This window comes from Rana temporaria, chromosome 8, assembly GCF_905171775.1.
Source record: "Rana temporaria chromosome 8, aRanTem1.1, whole genome shotgun sequence".
NCBI lineage: Eukaryota > Metazoa > Chordata > Amphibia > Anura > Ranidae > Rana > Rana temporaria.
In genome coordinates, this window is record NC_053496.1 from 69,292,967 (window position 1) to 69,306,842 (window position 13,876).

At 42.5% G+C, this 13,876-nt stretch overlaps 1 protein-coding gene across 2 annotated transcripts in view; it reads right to left on the reverse strand.

Moving 5' to 3' along the window:
• REEP3 (receptor accessory protein 3) overlaps positions 1–13,876 on the reverse strand; it is a 173,451-nt gene that overhangs the window by 31,071 nt on the left and 128,504 nt on the right. For both annotated transcript variants that reach the window (XM_040361983.1, XM_040361982.1), the window contains exons 4-5: positions 10,472–10,592; positions 7,858–7,971 (exon numbers count right to left, since the gene is read on the reverse strand). In XM_040361983.1, the coding sequence (XP_040217917.1) occupies positions 7,858–7,971; positions 10,472–10,592 (235 nt within the window). The remainder of the gene's footprint in view (positions 1–7,857; positions 7,972–10,471; positions 10,593–13,876) is intronic.

A 13,876-nucleotide genomic window follows, 5' to 3' on the forward strand; every position in this document is an offset into this window, starting at 1 on the left:
GCTGCAGTGCTCATGTGCTAACCAGGTAGAAGAATGCAGTGTGACTATTAGATAACCCAGCCCAGTCACTAGTAGAGCAACAAGACTTGTAAATGTTATTGACCTGTAGTAGTAAAAATGTAGACCTCCTGTCCTGCTGACTCCTATGGCAGACCTGTGTAAATCTCAGAACTAGATGGATAGAAATACAAATCCTTTGACAAGAAAAACAGCTCCCATAAAAGTACATTAAAACATTTATTACAGTGAAAATAGGTCATTGATACCACACTGTGCCTATTATTTTTTTAAATGTCATGGACCATCAATAAGTAAGAGCTAATTATTATTCAAAGCTAGAGTCAAGCTGCTGAATGAAAAGCAGTTTAGTTATCCTTCAATCTAAGACCCATTTCACACTGGGTCGCGTCAGCGCTAAAGCGCCACTCATTTTAGCGGCACTTTAACGCTGTTTAAGCTACACTTTTTGTCCGCCAGCGGGCGCTTTTAACCCCAAAAAAGGGGTTTAAGGCACCCATGTTGTGTCGTTTCCGAAGCGCTTCTCAGGCTCTTTCATTTTAATGGGCAGAGAGTTTTGGGAGCACTAAATACAGCGCTCACAAACCACCCCAAAGATGCTGCTTGCAGGACTTTCCAAACGTCCCGCAAGCGCACCGCCCCAGTGTGAAAAGTCACACTGAAATGAATGGGAGTTGGTTTTCAGGCGCTTGACAGGTGCTATTTCTAGCGATAAAACGCCTGAAAATCGCCTCAGTGGGAAAGGAGTCTTAGGCCCAACCGTTAAATACTCAATTAATTAAACATTTGCAGGAGAGGTATAAAACAACCGCCTGCTTCGGACATTTTCTGTCCAATTTCTGTAATTTGCAAAGTGAGTAATTTTCTAATTGCAAGGTGACTTTGTTCTGCATTTAAAGCGGGGGTTCACCCTGTTAAAAAAAAAAAAAATGTTTTTTTTTATTATTCCATTACTTTCGGCATCGTAGCGCGAGCTACGGTATGCCGGTCCTAAATTTTTAATCCCCGTACTCACTGTGCTATCGTTGATTGAAGAATCCGGGGAATGGGCGTTCCTATGGTGAGAGAAGGTGATTGACGGCCGGCCCTGGCACGTCACGCTTCTCCGGAAATAGCCGAAATAGGCTTGGCTATTCACGGCGCCTGCGCATAGCCTGTGCGCAGGCGCTGTGAATAGCCGAGACCTACTCCGGCTGTCTTCGGGGAGCGTGACGTGCCAGAGCCGGCCGTCAATCATCCTCCCTCTCCATAGGCACGCCCATTCCCCGCGGGAGTCGGATTCTTCAATCAACAATAGCACAGTGAGTACGGGGATTAAAAATTTAAGACCGGCATACCGTAGCTCGCGCTACGATGCCGAAAGTAATGGAATAATGAGGTGAAGGAGGGTGAACTACCGCTTTAACACACTTCTCTAGAGTAGCACTTATGGGAAATCCTGCATTATCATCAATCTGACTCTTGCATATGTAGTAGTATTTGCATACTTATGATTTAGTGACTGTACATTATGACAAATCCATCTACAGATAGGTATTCCCTAACCACAGCAATGATGTACCCAACTCTTTTTAGAGCCAAACAGCTTTGTTCCTCAGCTAGATTCAGGTTGCATGTACCAATGCTGTTGCTGCCTCCCTTATTGCCTTTCCAATAAGGTGCCATGACCTTTAAAATAAATTGCCATAGAAATGATTGATCATTGATTATCTCATTCTGGAATTGCTGGTTTCCTGGCTATAATCCTGATCTTCTCGCATCAATGAGTCACTGACCTGAAACATTTATGCAGATCAGTGCATTCAAAGAAAGCCAGGGAACTAGCATTTACAAAAGAAGGGCACCTCACATACCTCACACAAAATGTTTATATTGTAATAATAATGCTAACATGCAGAAACCTTGTTGTGCCTGAAACTTATGTTTATTTTCAAACTGATCCTGCTAGAGCAGGGGTCTCCAAACTTTCCAAACAAAAGGCCAGTTTACTCTCTTTTAGATTTTAAAAGAGCCGGACTGTGGCCAGTGGGAGTGGTAAACAATGTCTTAGGCTTGGTGGCCAGTGGGAGTGGTAAACAATACCTCAGGCTTGGTGGCCAGTGGGAGTGGTAAACAATACATCAGGCTTGGTGGCCAGTGGGAGTGGTAAACAATACCTCACGTTTGGTGACCAGTGGGAGTGGTAAACAATACCTCAGGCTTGGTGGCCAGTGGGAGTAAAAATATATAGGGCCTGTGGTTATTAGGAGAATAAACAGTGCCCCACCATTGGTATTAATTGGAGGAATAGTTCCCCATCATTTGTGTCAGTGGGGGGAATAGTGCCAAATCGATTATATCAATGGGAGGAATAATGCCCCTTTGCTGGTGTCAGTGGAAGGAATAGTGACCCAAAACTGGTGTCAGTAGAATAAATAGTGCCACATTACTGGTGTCAATGGGAGGAATAGTTCCCCACTGTCATGGTTAGTGTCTGTAGGAGAACACTGCCACAAGGGCCACATACAGGCCAGCAAAGGGCCTCAGTTTGGGGACCACTGTGTTAGAGGCTTTTGAGCTTTAGCTCAATAACAAGTGCTTCTTCCTGTCATTCACGCTATTTCACAATGCTAGTTTGCCAGGACAAAGATCTTTATTTTCAAAAAAAGTGACAGTTATTTTCTGCCAATAAGATTAAAAAAAATTCCAGTCTCCTAGCTAAAATAAAGAGCCGTATCCTTGTGTATCAGATTACTGAATGAAGCCTATACTGCTCACTGAAATACTGTCATTTGGCAGCTGAATGATAGATGGTGTTACTCAGTGCTAATTACTTGTGGCGCTCAGCTTAGGACCCATTCACACTTGTGAATCTGGGTGTTTGCAGTTACCTGCAAGAGACTCAGAGGGGGATCCCTGTAACTTGCTGCAGGAGAAAATCACCGAAGCTATTTGCGAACGTTTGCATGTAATCAGTCATGCAGGTTCAGGGCCGAAACGTTTGCAGGTAATCGCTGCATGAATGATTACATAAGAAGAGTTGCGAATAACTGCGGCGTTGTCAGGCTCCCATTGCTTTTAATAGTGCTTCATACCATAGGTGAATATCCAGCAGGTAAACACAAATGGCCCCCGTAACAAATAATCTCACCTGGAGCAGAAGTCAATTAAGACTAATGCAGACCAAAACGATGCCTTAAAGTGTCACTAAACCCACATAATAATAAAACAATCAATAAATGCTGTATTCAATGCTGTTCAGACTCACTGTGTCACTATAAGATTTGTTTTCTGTATTCTGCAAAAAAATCTTGCTGTTCTCTGTCTCCCCTTCTTGTCCATGTCCCCAATTCAGCTGGGGTTTTTCTCAGTGCAGTGTTGGCAGCTCGGCACATGCTCAGTCTTCAGTGTGTGTCTATGCTGAGCATTTCCTCCCTATCACATCTGAGCAGCCCATGTGACTACAGACCACACATGTGGGCATATACACAGTGGTTAAGGACAGACAACTTCCTCCCTTCTCCTCCATGCCCACACAATGGGGACAGGATATTACATGAAGATTAATGTAGGCTTCACCTCCCCCTTATTCTAAAAAACAGGCTGGAGGGAAGTGACACAGTCTGTGATTGGCAGAAGTCTGCCCACACCATGTTATTGCCAAGTATGGACGTCGGAACCGCGTCTAATTTTAAAATGTTTACGTTGTTTGCGTAAGTCGTCCGTGAATGGGGCTGGCCGTAATTTACGTACACGTCGAAAGCAATGAGTCTTTGCGGCGCAATTTGGAGCATGCGCACTGGGTTACGTCCACGGACGGCGCATGCGCCGTTTGTTTCCAAACCTCATTTACATGGGGTCATGCTTTATTTACATAAAACACGCCCACCTCTTCACAATTTGAATTAGGCGCGCTTAAGCCGGCACATTTACGCTACGCCGCCGTAACTTAGGACGCAAGTGCTTTGTGAATACAGCACTTGCCTCTCTAACTTACGGCGGCGTAGCGTATATGAGATACGCTACGCCTGCCTAACGTTAGGCACATCTACCTGAATCTGGCTAAAAATGTGTATATTTTTTGAACCACAACAAAAGAACATTTATTGCTGCACACAATACTCCGCTACATCGGAGATTTGCAAACACAGTATGCAAACAGATGACCAAGCAAATGATGTTGAATAAACTGTAAACATTGATTAGCTGCAATCCTTTTTTAATGGTCAACTTGACTTACCCGGAGTACAAAATGTGACAGCCAAGAGAACTTTTGACTTTAATGGTTAAGCAATTTGTATTGTTTCATTAGTTTATTTTAATAGAGGTGTCAAAACAGTAAGTACCTGTTACTGTAGAAACCCATGTGTAAAGAGAGCCCAGCACAAAGGCTTTACGCAACTGCTGTTTTTAGTAAGCTGTCTCAGGTATGATAAGTATGTTCAATATGACTAGGATGTTTCATGCTTGCGGTTGTAGCTATTTACCTTCATTTGGTTGAAGGAGAACAGTAGATAGATTGCTGTATTCCTAAGTGTGACAATACTAGCCAAGGATAGCAAAATGGAAAAAAAAGAAAGAGAGAAAAGTCAAGAAGAGCTCCTTTCCGACATGAATGACAGAACTGAGAAACCACCTTTCAGTCCTTATATTCTCAGTCAATGTGTCCCATTTGTGAGCTGGAATACCTGTCAATGCTGATTTGGTGCCTGTCTACTATAAACTATCATAGAATCCTGTAAGACATGCTAATTGTTCTGGGTATAGGTTGGCCATCTAAAACTAGAACATTTCTTGATAGCTGCTTTCATGTTAAAATGCACACCAAGCCATTATGTAAACTCTAGATTCCAGTAGTAAGATCCATTAGCGGAATTCCCTAGACCACAAAGTACCGCATTGTGTCACTCTCAGCTAAAACACAATACAATCCAGGAACATCAGCCAATGGATTTCATCACTGGAGTTTCAGGGAAGTACCATCCAGTGGTCTGTGCATTTACAAGACTGTATTCCTGGAAAAAAAATAAATGCCAGGTTTGGCTTGACATACTCTAACCTGAAGTGACATTCAAAAGTATCAAATAGTGGGCAAGGTACCCTAAATTTTAAATTACTGTATTTATTGGCGTATAACACTCACTTTTTACACTGAAAATAGAGGGTAAACTATGCCTGCGTGTTATACGCAGGGGGCTGTGGAAAGATTTTTTCCTGAAACTTCCCTCTTAAAGTTAGGGTGCGTGTTATACGCCTGTGCGTGTTATACGCCGATAAATACGATATGTGACAAAACTTGTACTAGTCTATTTTAAGAAGATGTAAAAAAAATTGCTAGAGAATATTTACTGTAAATACCGTATATACACGAGTATAAGCTGAGTTTTTCAGCCCTTCTTTTGGAGCTGAAAATACCCCCCCCTCTGCTTATATTCGAGTCAGTACCTGAATTCTTGCATGGCGTCCATTTTTTTAAAAGTCGCGGCTTCCTCCTGGTGTTTTCCGTTCCGTGATAGGCATTTGACACTGTGTTCCGCTTATCACGGAGGTCCTCTCATCCTCGGACAGTTTTCCAGCAGACACTGTGTTCAGTGTTCCGCCAATCGCGGACGTCCTCTTGTTTGAGGATGAAAGAATGTCCGTGATTGGCGGAACACTGAACACAGTGTCTGCTGGGAAACTGAGTCCGAGGATGAGCGGACCTTAGTGATAGGCGGAACACAGTGTCAAATGCCTATCACGGAACGGAACACCAAGAGGAAGCCGCGACTTTTAAAAAATGGACGCCTGTCAAGATTGTAGGTACTCGGGCACATAGAGGTATGCCACAGTGAGACTGCAATGGGCACAGTGAGGTATGGCACAGTGAGACTGCAATGGGCACATTAAGGTATGGCACAGTGAGACTGCAATGGGCACAGTGAGGTATGGCACAGTGAGACTGCAATGGTCACAGTGAGGTATGGCACAGTGAGACTGCAATGAGCACAGTGAGGTATGGCACAGTGAGGTTGCAATGGGCACAGTGAGGCATGCAAATGGGCATTGTTGACCCTCTTTTCCACTTACATTAGCAGATGCATTCTCACCCTCGGTTCATACTCGAGTCAATACGTTTTCCCAGTTTTTTTGTGGTAAAATTAGGTCCTTGGCTCATATCCTCGGGTCGGCTTATACTCGAGTATATACGGTATTCTTTTCAATAGTTTTAAAGTACAGCTAAGAGCTCCTGTATGACAGTCTAAACAAGTACCAAATCCAGTTATTACATGATGTATAAGACTTATAAAGTAATAAAAACGCTTCCTTTATTTACCCTTAGACTCCCTTCACACTGGGGCGGTTTTCAGGTGCTTTAGCACTGGAAATAGCCTCTGCTAAGTGCCTGAAAACTTCCTCCCATGCACTGCAGTGTGACTGTACGCACACTGGGGTGGTGCGCTTGTGGGATATTACCAAAAGTCCTGCAAGCAGCATCTGTAATGCCGCGTACACACGATCAGTCCATCCGATGAGAACGGATCGATGGACCGTTTTCATCGGTTAACCGATGAAGCTGACTGATGGTCCTCGCGCCTACACACCATCGGTTAAAAAACTGATCGTGTCAGAATGCGGTGACGTAAAACACAACGATGTGCTGAAAAAACGAAGTTCAATGCTTCCAAGCATGCGTCGACTTCATTCTGAGCATGCGTGGATTTTTAACCGATGGTTGTGCCTACTAACGATAATTTTTTTACAATCGGTTAGGAATCCATCGGTTAAATTTAAAGCAAGTTGGCTTTTTTTTAACCGATGGTTAAATAACCTATGGGGCCCACACACGATCGGTTTTGACTGATGAAAACGGTCCATCAGACCGTTGTCCTCTGTTTAACCTATCATGTGTACGAGGCCTAAGTCTGCTGCAAGTTCTGGTTCAGTTATGTTGTGCTACAGTCATCCCACCACAGGGGTCACTGTGGCTGAATTTTCACGCTGTAGGTTTGCAGTGCTCTTGCTGTAGACTCACTACTGCAACTTTGCTTTTGCTAGAGACTTGCAATGCAAATTTGCTACAAATTGGAAAAGTGTCAACTAGAACTTGTGCTTCAAGTGCTCTGCAGGTGTACAACTTTCCAGTGAAAATGTGCAGCAAACAGATTTACAATTCAACACTGCCACAAACTTGTAGCAAGTTATCCTTGCTATCTGGGATGTTACATGTTCCTCCTGTTTTTCGGGTGAAACATGTAATATATGTTCCCACTCCTGCAGTGGCTTGGTGATCTGAGCCCTCTGTGTGACAGCAGTACAGGGATAAGTTCCCCATACCAGCTGTCACTTTTTGAAAAGAGCCTTGCCACGCAGGGCTTCTCCCACACGGCCGCATCATTCATTCACAGAGTTCTGTGAAAGAATGAATTACAAGTACCGATAGCCTTTGTGGCTGTTGGCCTGTAGTTCTCAATAAACTACCACAGCGCTGTTGAGCGCTGTGGCAGTTCATTCGTTTTTCCTGTCATTGTGAAACTGCCTGGCCGTACGATGCGTGGGGCAGACAGCTTACACTGACAGTCTGCAGGAGACCAATCTGGTCAGCTGGTGCAATTCTTTCCAGGCTCCTAAAAAAAAATAGTAAATGCACATTCTTTTATCAGCAAAAAAAGTGCATTTATTATTTTTTTAAAGGTGAACTTATCCTTTTTAAGTGACTATGCCTACTGAGGGTTGATGAATTAGTCAGGGACAAATCATATACAGGATCCGGGCTTTAGCAATAACAACCTGTAGTAATTAGACAACAATGTTTGCTGCTTTGTCTTAGGAGAAAAAAAAACTGTAATGCGCTACCAAGTAATAAAATAGAGCTTTTACCTTCACAGCAGCAGTCACAGCAGCAGTTGCAGCTAGATTCAAGCCTTGCTTGCCAAAGTTCACCATGGTTTCATAGCCCTTTTCCTTGGCTTGTACGATGTAATCATCAATCTCCTATGCAGGGAACAGAGAACAGCTGCTGGTACTCGTGCAATTATTAAAATGTATGACTCCAGGTAGAACATCAAGCAAAAGGCTGCAACCCGCTCCTTCAACCTTTACCCGAGCACAGATGCCACCAGGATTCGCACTCTTTATTCAGCTGAGAAATCTCTACATGTATAAATTCATATTTCGAAGAAAGGATAATGCTCCAAGGCATTCTACTTGTTTTAGCTTAAAATGGATCTTCACACTTTTAAGTTCATATAGCCAACATCATACACTAATAGGAACGACTTCAATATTCTATACTTGGCCTTCTTGTCATATACAGTTTACATTCAAACAAGCAGAAGAAGTGAAAAAGTTTTATAAAAGAAAACCCTGGAATTCATAGAGACTGGCGCAGACAGATTTTTCAAAAGTGTCTCACGTATTCTAAAAGTGGTGCAGCGTGTACCAAATCCATGTGATTGTCTACCTTTATAATGAATGCCAGACACTTTTGAAAAATCTATCTGAACTAGTTTCAATCTCTATATTCCAAAAAAGAGTTGAATGTGGCGCATGCATTTATTGCACAACAATGTAACAATGTAACAATTGTAGAACTGAATTTGGTGTACAGGTCGCTGTCAGAACCAAAATGTTGCAGATGCTTAATGAGTTTAGTGCAATACATTAACCAGAGGGATTAAAACCCGAGGAGTGGCACAACAGCATTATAGAATTTGCCCATAGTGTGTTAAAGCAGAGCTAAACCCATAAATTTAACCGTTTCCAAAAACAGTTAAATTCAACACATGCAGTGAATGATAACTGTCACAAACACTTATTTCTTAAACAGAACTGTCAAAATTTGAAATGGATGGTGTCATAACTGATCACATGTTCAGCACCATGGCAACTGCTGATCAAACAGAGGCTAAGATGGCAGCCTCCCTGGCTGTGAAGGATAAAGGGTTTAGTTTCGCTTTAATAAAGATAAAATACCTCAATTAGGTGATGCAAAGAATAATGCTTTGGATAAAGGAGGCCCACAGACATGCAATGGCAATCAGGGTAAGCTGCTCTTGAAAACTGGGTGCACATATGTGACAGCTTAGCATGGGCAAGTGCCATATTTGTGGCTACAGAGATGAGAGGGGAATCTGGGAGAAGGACTGCAACAAGAACTGGCTAGCTAACCTGTCCACTGAATACATTTCCATGAGAGATGTCATGTGCAGCTTTTATAGGCATGAGGACACCAGGTGTATAGGTATCTTAGAAAAAAGTTCTGCCTGGGGAAAAAAAATTGTTTCTGCACAGCGAACACTCTATGCTCTATGGACAGCCAGGAGAAAACAGACTACACTGTCCATTTACACCTGACCGCCCTTCGATCTAATCCACCTAGATGGAGGAGGACAGATCCCTTACTGTTTTTTTTAGTGGACTGAATCTGAGGTAGGTGGGTGTAAACGGACCCAAGTCTGTTTACAAGGTGAGTCCATAGGAGTGAATAGACCCTCCAAGCAGGTCTGCCTGAAAAATTGACAGGCCGACCTGATCGTGTGAATGGGGCTTAAAGGGTTTGTAAACCCTTGTTTTTCAAAAAAATAACAAACATGTCATACTTACTGTGCAGAGCGTGGCCCCGATGACCGTGTTCTGGGGTCCCCTGGCAGCTCTTGCGGCTTCTCCCCACATTAGTAAACCCCCTGGGAGAAGCGCTCTCCCAGGGGGTTACCTTGCGGGCACGCTCCTGAGTCCAGCATTTGCATCTACTGACACAGAATACCGGACTCGCCCCAGCCCCCTGACATCCGCGTCATTGGATTTGATTGACAGCAGTAGGTAGCCAATGGCTGCGCTGCTATCAATCTATCCATTTAAGAGCTGAGAACCCCGGGCAGAGAGAAAGAGCCTGTCTCCGCTGAGAGATCAAAGGGCTCAAGTGAGTAAAACAGGGAGCTAGGGGGCCGGTCAGTGCCAGAAGTTTTTTCACTTTAATGCATAGGATGCATTAAGGTGAAAAAACACAAGGGTTTACAACACCTTTAAAGCTGCTTTTGTTTTTTGTTTTCAGGCTCCCTCCTCCTTTCCTGGGACACTGTATTCTGAAAGCAGCAATCACCGCTGTCATAATACACTGATCAGTGGCTGCACCTAACTGAAGACATTTTTCCAACATGTCCCTTTGATTCACTTAGTTCTTCCTATTATAGCTGCTGGCAATAAGTTGGTTGATTTATCAACTTGGGGACAATCAGCCTGCCCATACATGGTTTGAATCTCGGCCGATGACTGCTGAACTATGGTCAGCGTAAGGAAGCATAGCGTGATGGAATTAGGTAGGTCTGAGCTCTTGATCAGTAGAGAGGGTCAAGCTTTGCATGACAAGAGCACCCAGGGATTAGGGGGCCACATGATACAGGAGTAAAATCCTTCTTTTTTTTCTAAAACTACAGGTGCACACAAATAAAACAGCCAGCAGTCTTTTACAAATTGTACACCTAAAACAACTTACCCTTTCCTTTGAAGAAAGTAGAGGGTGTAAAAACTTCCTATACAACAAGCTGGCCCCTCTAGTATAAGGCGATAATAACCATATAACGAAGGCAATCTTCAGCTCATAATACAAAGGGAACCTATAAAAAGAAAAGAACAGACAGCTTAATTTACTTCTCTTAATGACCAGCATGTATTTCTGTATAATATACAGCTCCATAAACCAAGCAAAAAATAAGACAAACACACAGTGAAAAATAAAAAGCACCCATGATTGATATAAAGACTAAAACTGTGATTATCTTCACCACTGTTCTGTGTCTGGTTCTGGAACTAGCAAGTAGCACAAGGTTAACCGAGGACAGGGAAAAAAAGCAACACAAAGGAAAAGTGAACTATAGTATTTACTGTAGATGTGTTTTGATGAGCTTGTTAGAGGTGCCGCACTATGTAATTATAGGTAGCATGCCTGGTGACCCCATCTGCCTACTTCAAAAGATAAGACATAGCTGTACTTCCAAACCTTCAAGTTCTTAATCCCTATACTTTTACATATGTACCACTGGTGGCATTCACATAGAGTGTGTGTATGTGTATACATACACACACACACACACACACACACATGTATATATATATATATATATATATATATATATATATATATATATATATACACACACAAAGTTGTGCTCGTTAGTTTATAGATTGTGTCAAATGTTAGCTACTTGTGCTTTACCAATGCTACAAAACTTAAATATGTAAAAGATGGCAAATAGCACCTAGAGAAGACTCAAACTTCTAAAACAAAATTATTTGGAATGAGAATGAGACCAAAATGTAACTGCATAGTCACAACCATAAACAATATGTTTCGAGCGGAGGCAACATGGTCTATGAAGAGAGGTAGACATATTCAATACAGTATGACAAAAAGTCAACCCTTCAGTGACTGTAGCAAGAAAAGTTAGGGTCCTGGAGTGACCATCATAATCTCCTGACCTCAACATCATTGAGCCACTTTGAGGAGATCTCTTCATGCTAGACAACCAAAGAATTTACATGACCTGGAGGATTGCTGCCAAAAAGGATGGGCAGCTTTACCACATGAGAAATAAAGGGCCTTATTCACAACTATCACAAGAGATTGAAATGCATCATTATTGCTACATTTTGTAATACATTATTTTAATAACTAAGGGTAAGCAAACTTTTGACGTTGTAGTGCAGGGGTGTCCAAACTTTTTTCAAAGAGGGCCAGATTTGATGAAGTGAACAAACGTGAGGGCCGACCATTTTGCCTGACATTCTTTGAACCATTCAAATTTAGTCTAATGCCTCGTACACACGACCGTTTTCCTCGGCAAAAACCATCAAGAAACCTGCTGGCCAAGAAAAACAGTTGTGTGTATGTTTTTCGTTGAGGAAACTGTTGTGGATCTCGACGAGAAAAAAAGAGAACATGCTCTCTTTTTTCTCGTTGGGAGTCTCAATGTTCTGGTCGTGGTTCTCGTCGGGCTGGTTTACGACGAGAAACACATTCGTGTGTATGCTTAGAAACCCATGCATGCTCAGAATAAAGTATGAGACGGGAGCGCACCTTTGATAAAAGTACCGTTCGTAATGCAGATAGCACATTCCTCACGCTGTAACAGACTGAAAATCGCGAATCGTCTCTCACCAAACTTTACTTAACACGTGGTAACATGAGATTAGCAAAAGCAGCCCCAAGGGTGGCGCCAGTTCAATCGAACTTCCCCTTTATAGTGCCGTCGTACGCGTTGTACGTCACCGCCTTTGAGAACGACGAGATTTTGTCTTGACAGTGTGTATGCAAGGAAAGCTTGACTAGGATCTCGTCAAGCTTGACAAGAACCTCGTCTAGGAAAACAACGTTTCTTTTACGACGAGATTATCAGTCATGTGTACGAGGCTTAAGTGTGTGTCCGAGCACTAATACACTGTACCAACAAGAATTTTCTTGCCTTTGTGGCTGTGTGTGGCGAAGCGATGTTATTTGGATTTAGTTATTTGGATATTTAAAACTTACATTTTAAATAAGGAACTGTAAAGCAAAATAAGGGTCAGTGCCCATCAATGCAGCCTCACAAGTGCCATGAATGCAGTCTCACCATTGCCATGAAGGCAGCCCCACTGTTGCCATGAAGGCAGCCCCACCGTTGCCATGAAGGCAGGACCCCTGTTGATATGAAAGCAGACTCACCATTAACATGAATGCAGACTCATCATTGCCATCAGTGCAGCCTGATCCATGCCCATCTGCAGCCCCGGAGGGGACAGGGAGGGGGCAGGACGAGCGCCAACACATTACATACAGGAGAATCTGTTTTCTCTGTGGCCTCTTTAATACAAAGTCCCGTCTCATATGACGGACAGAACAGTCCTCCAATGGCAGCGCAGGACTTCCTATTACAGAGGACGCCGTGTAAACAGGAAATTCTCCTGTATGTACGGCACTCGTCCCGCCCCCTCCCTGTCCTCTCCAAGGCAGCCAGCATATATATCTTTTGTGGCCCCCAGCGATTCGTTGGGGGTCACAAAAGATATATATGTCCAAATTACCAGGTGGGCCACTTGAAACCGTAACGCGGGCTACAATTGGCCTGCGGGCCGGACTTTGGACATGCCTGTTGTTGTCTTTTGCTTTATTGCTATGGTTAGGTTACGATTGTGATATTTTGTAAAGCAATATGCTTGGTCTGATTACTCATGTTTTCTTGAAAAAAATTGTGCGCATTTTACAAATTCTACCAGAAATGTAAACTCCTGAACACAAACTGTACGTTGTATAAAGTTTTAGACAATTGTGAAAAATTCTATAAAGTGAGGATGCCTTCAAAAAACAATGCATTACATTTTTTTTATTTATCAATTAACCAACAAAATGCAAAACATAATAATACATTTTAAACAATATTTGGTTTTTCCCTGCCTTTGCCTTTTCAAACATCATCAATTTTCTCCGGTACCCTTGCACACAGTTAAGGATTTTGGGGACATTTAGTCCAGTCCATGATTAAACATCAACAAGATAGCATGTTGGTTAAAATATAATCAATAAATGAAACAAAAATGAATTGTGTAGGAGAATTTACATGGTCTACTTCATTCGGAAGCAGGACAATGACCTCAAACATATATCACATCTAAAGACTAACAAGGAGCCCTAGATGATATGATATGGCCCCCACAGAGCCCTGTTTACAGCAATACTGACTCTGGGATTAAATAAAGAGACAGAAGCAACTAAAACAGTTTAAATCCACAGAACTATCATTAGTTCTCTTAGTTATTTTAAACAATCTACCCCTCAAGTTCCCAAAAAAGCTGCGCGCAACTGTAACAAGGATAATTGATGTTGTTTTAAAGGTAAAGGGTGGACAGATCAAATACTGACTTTATT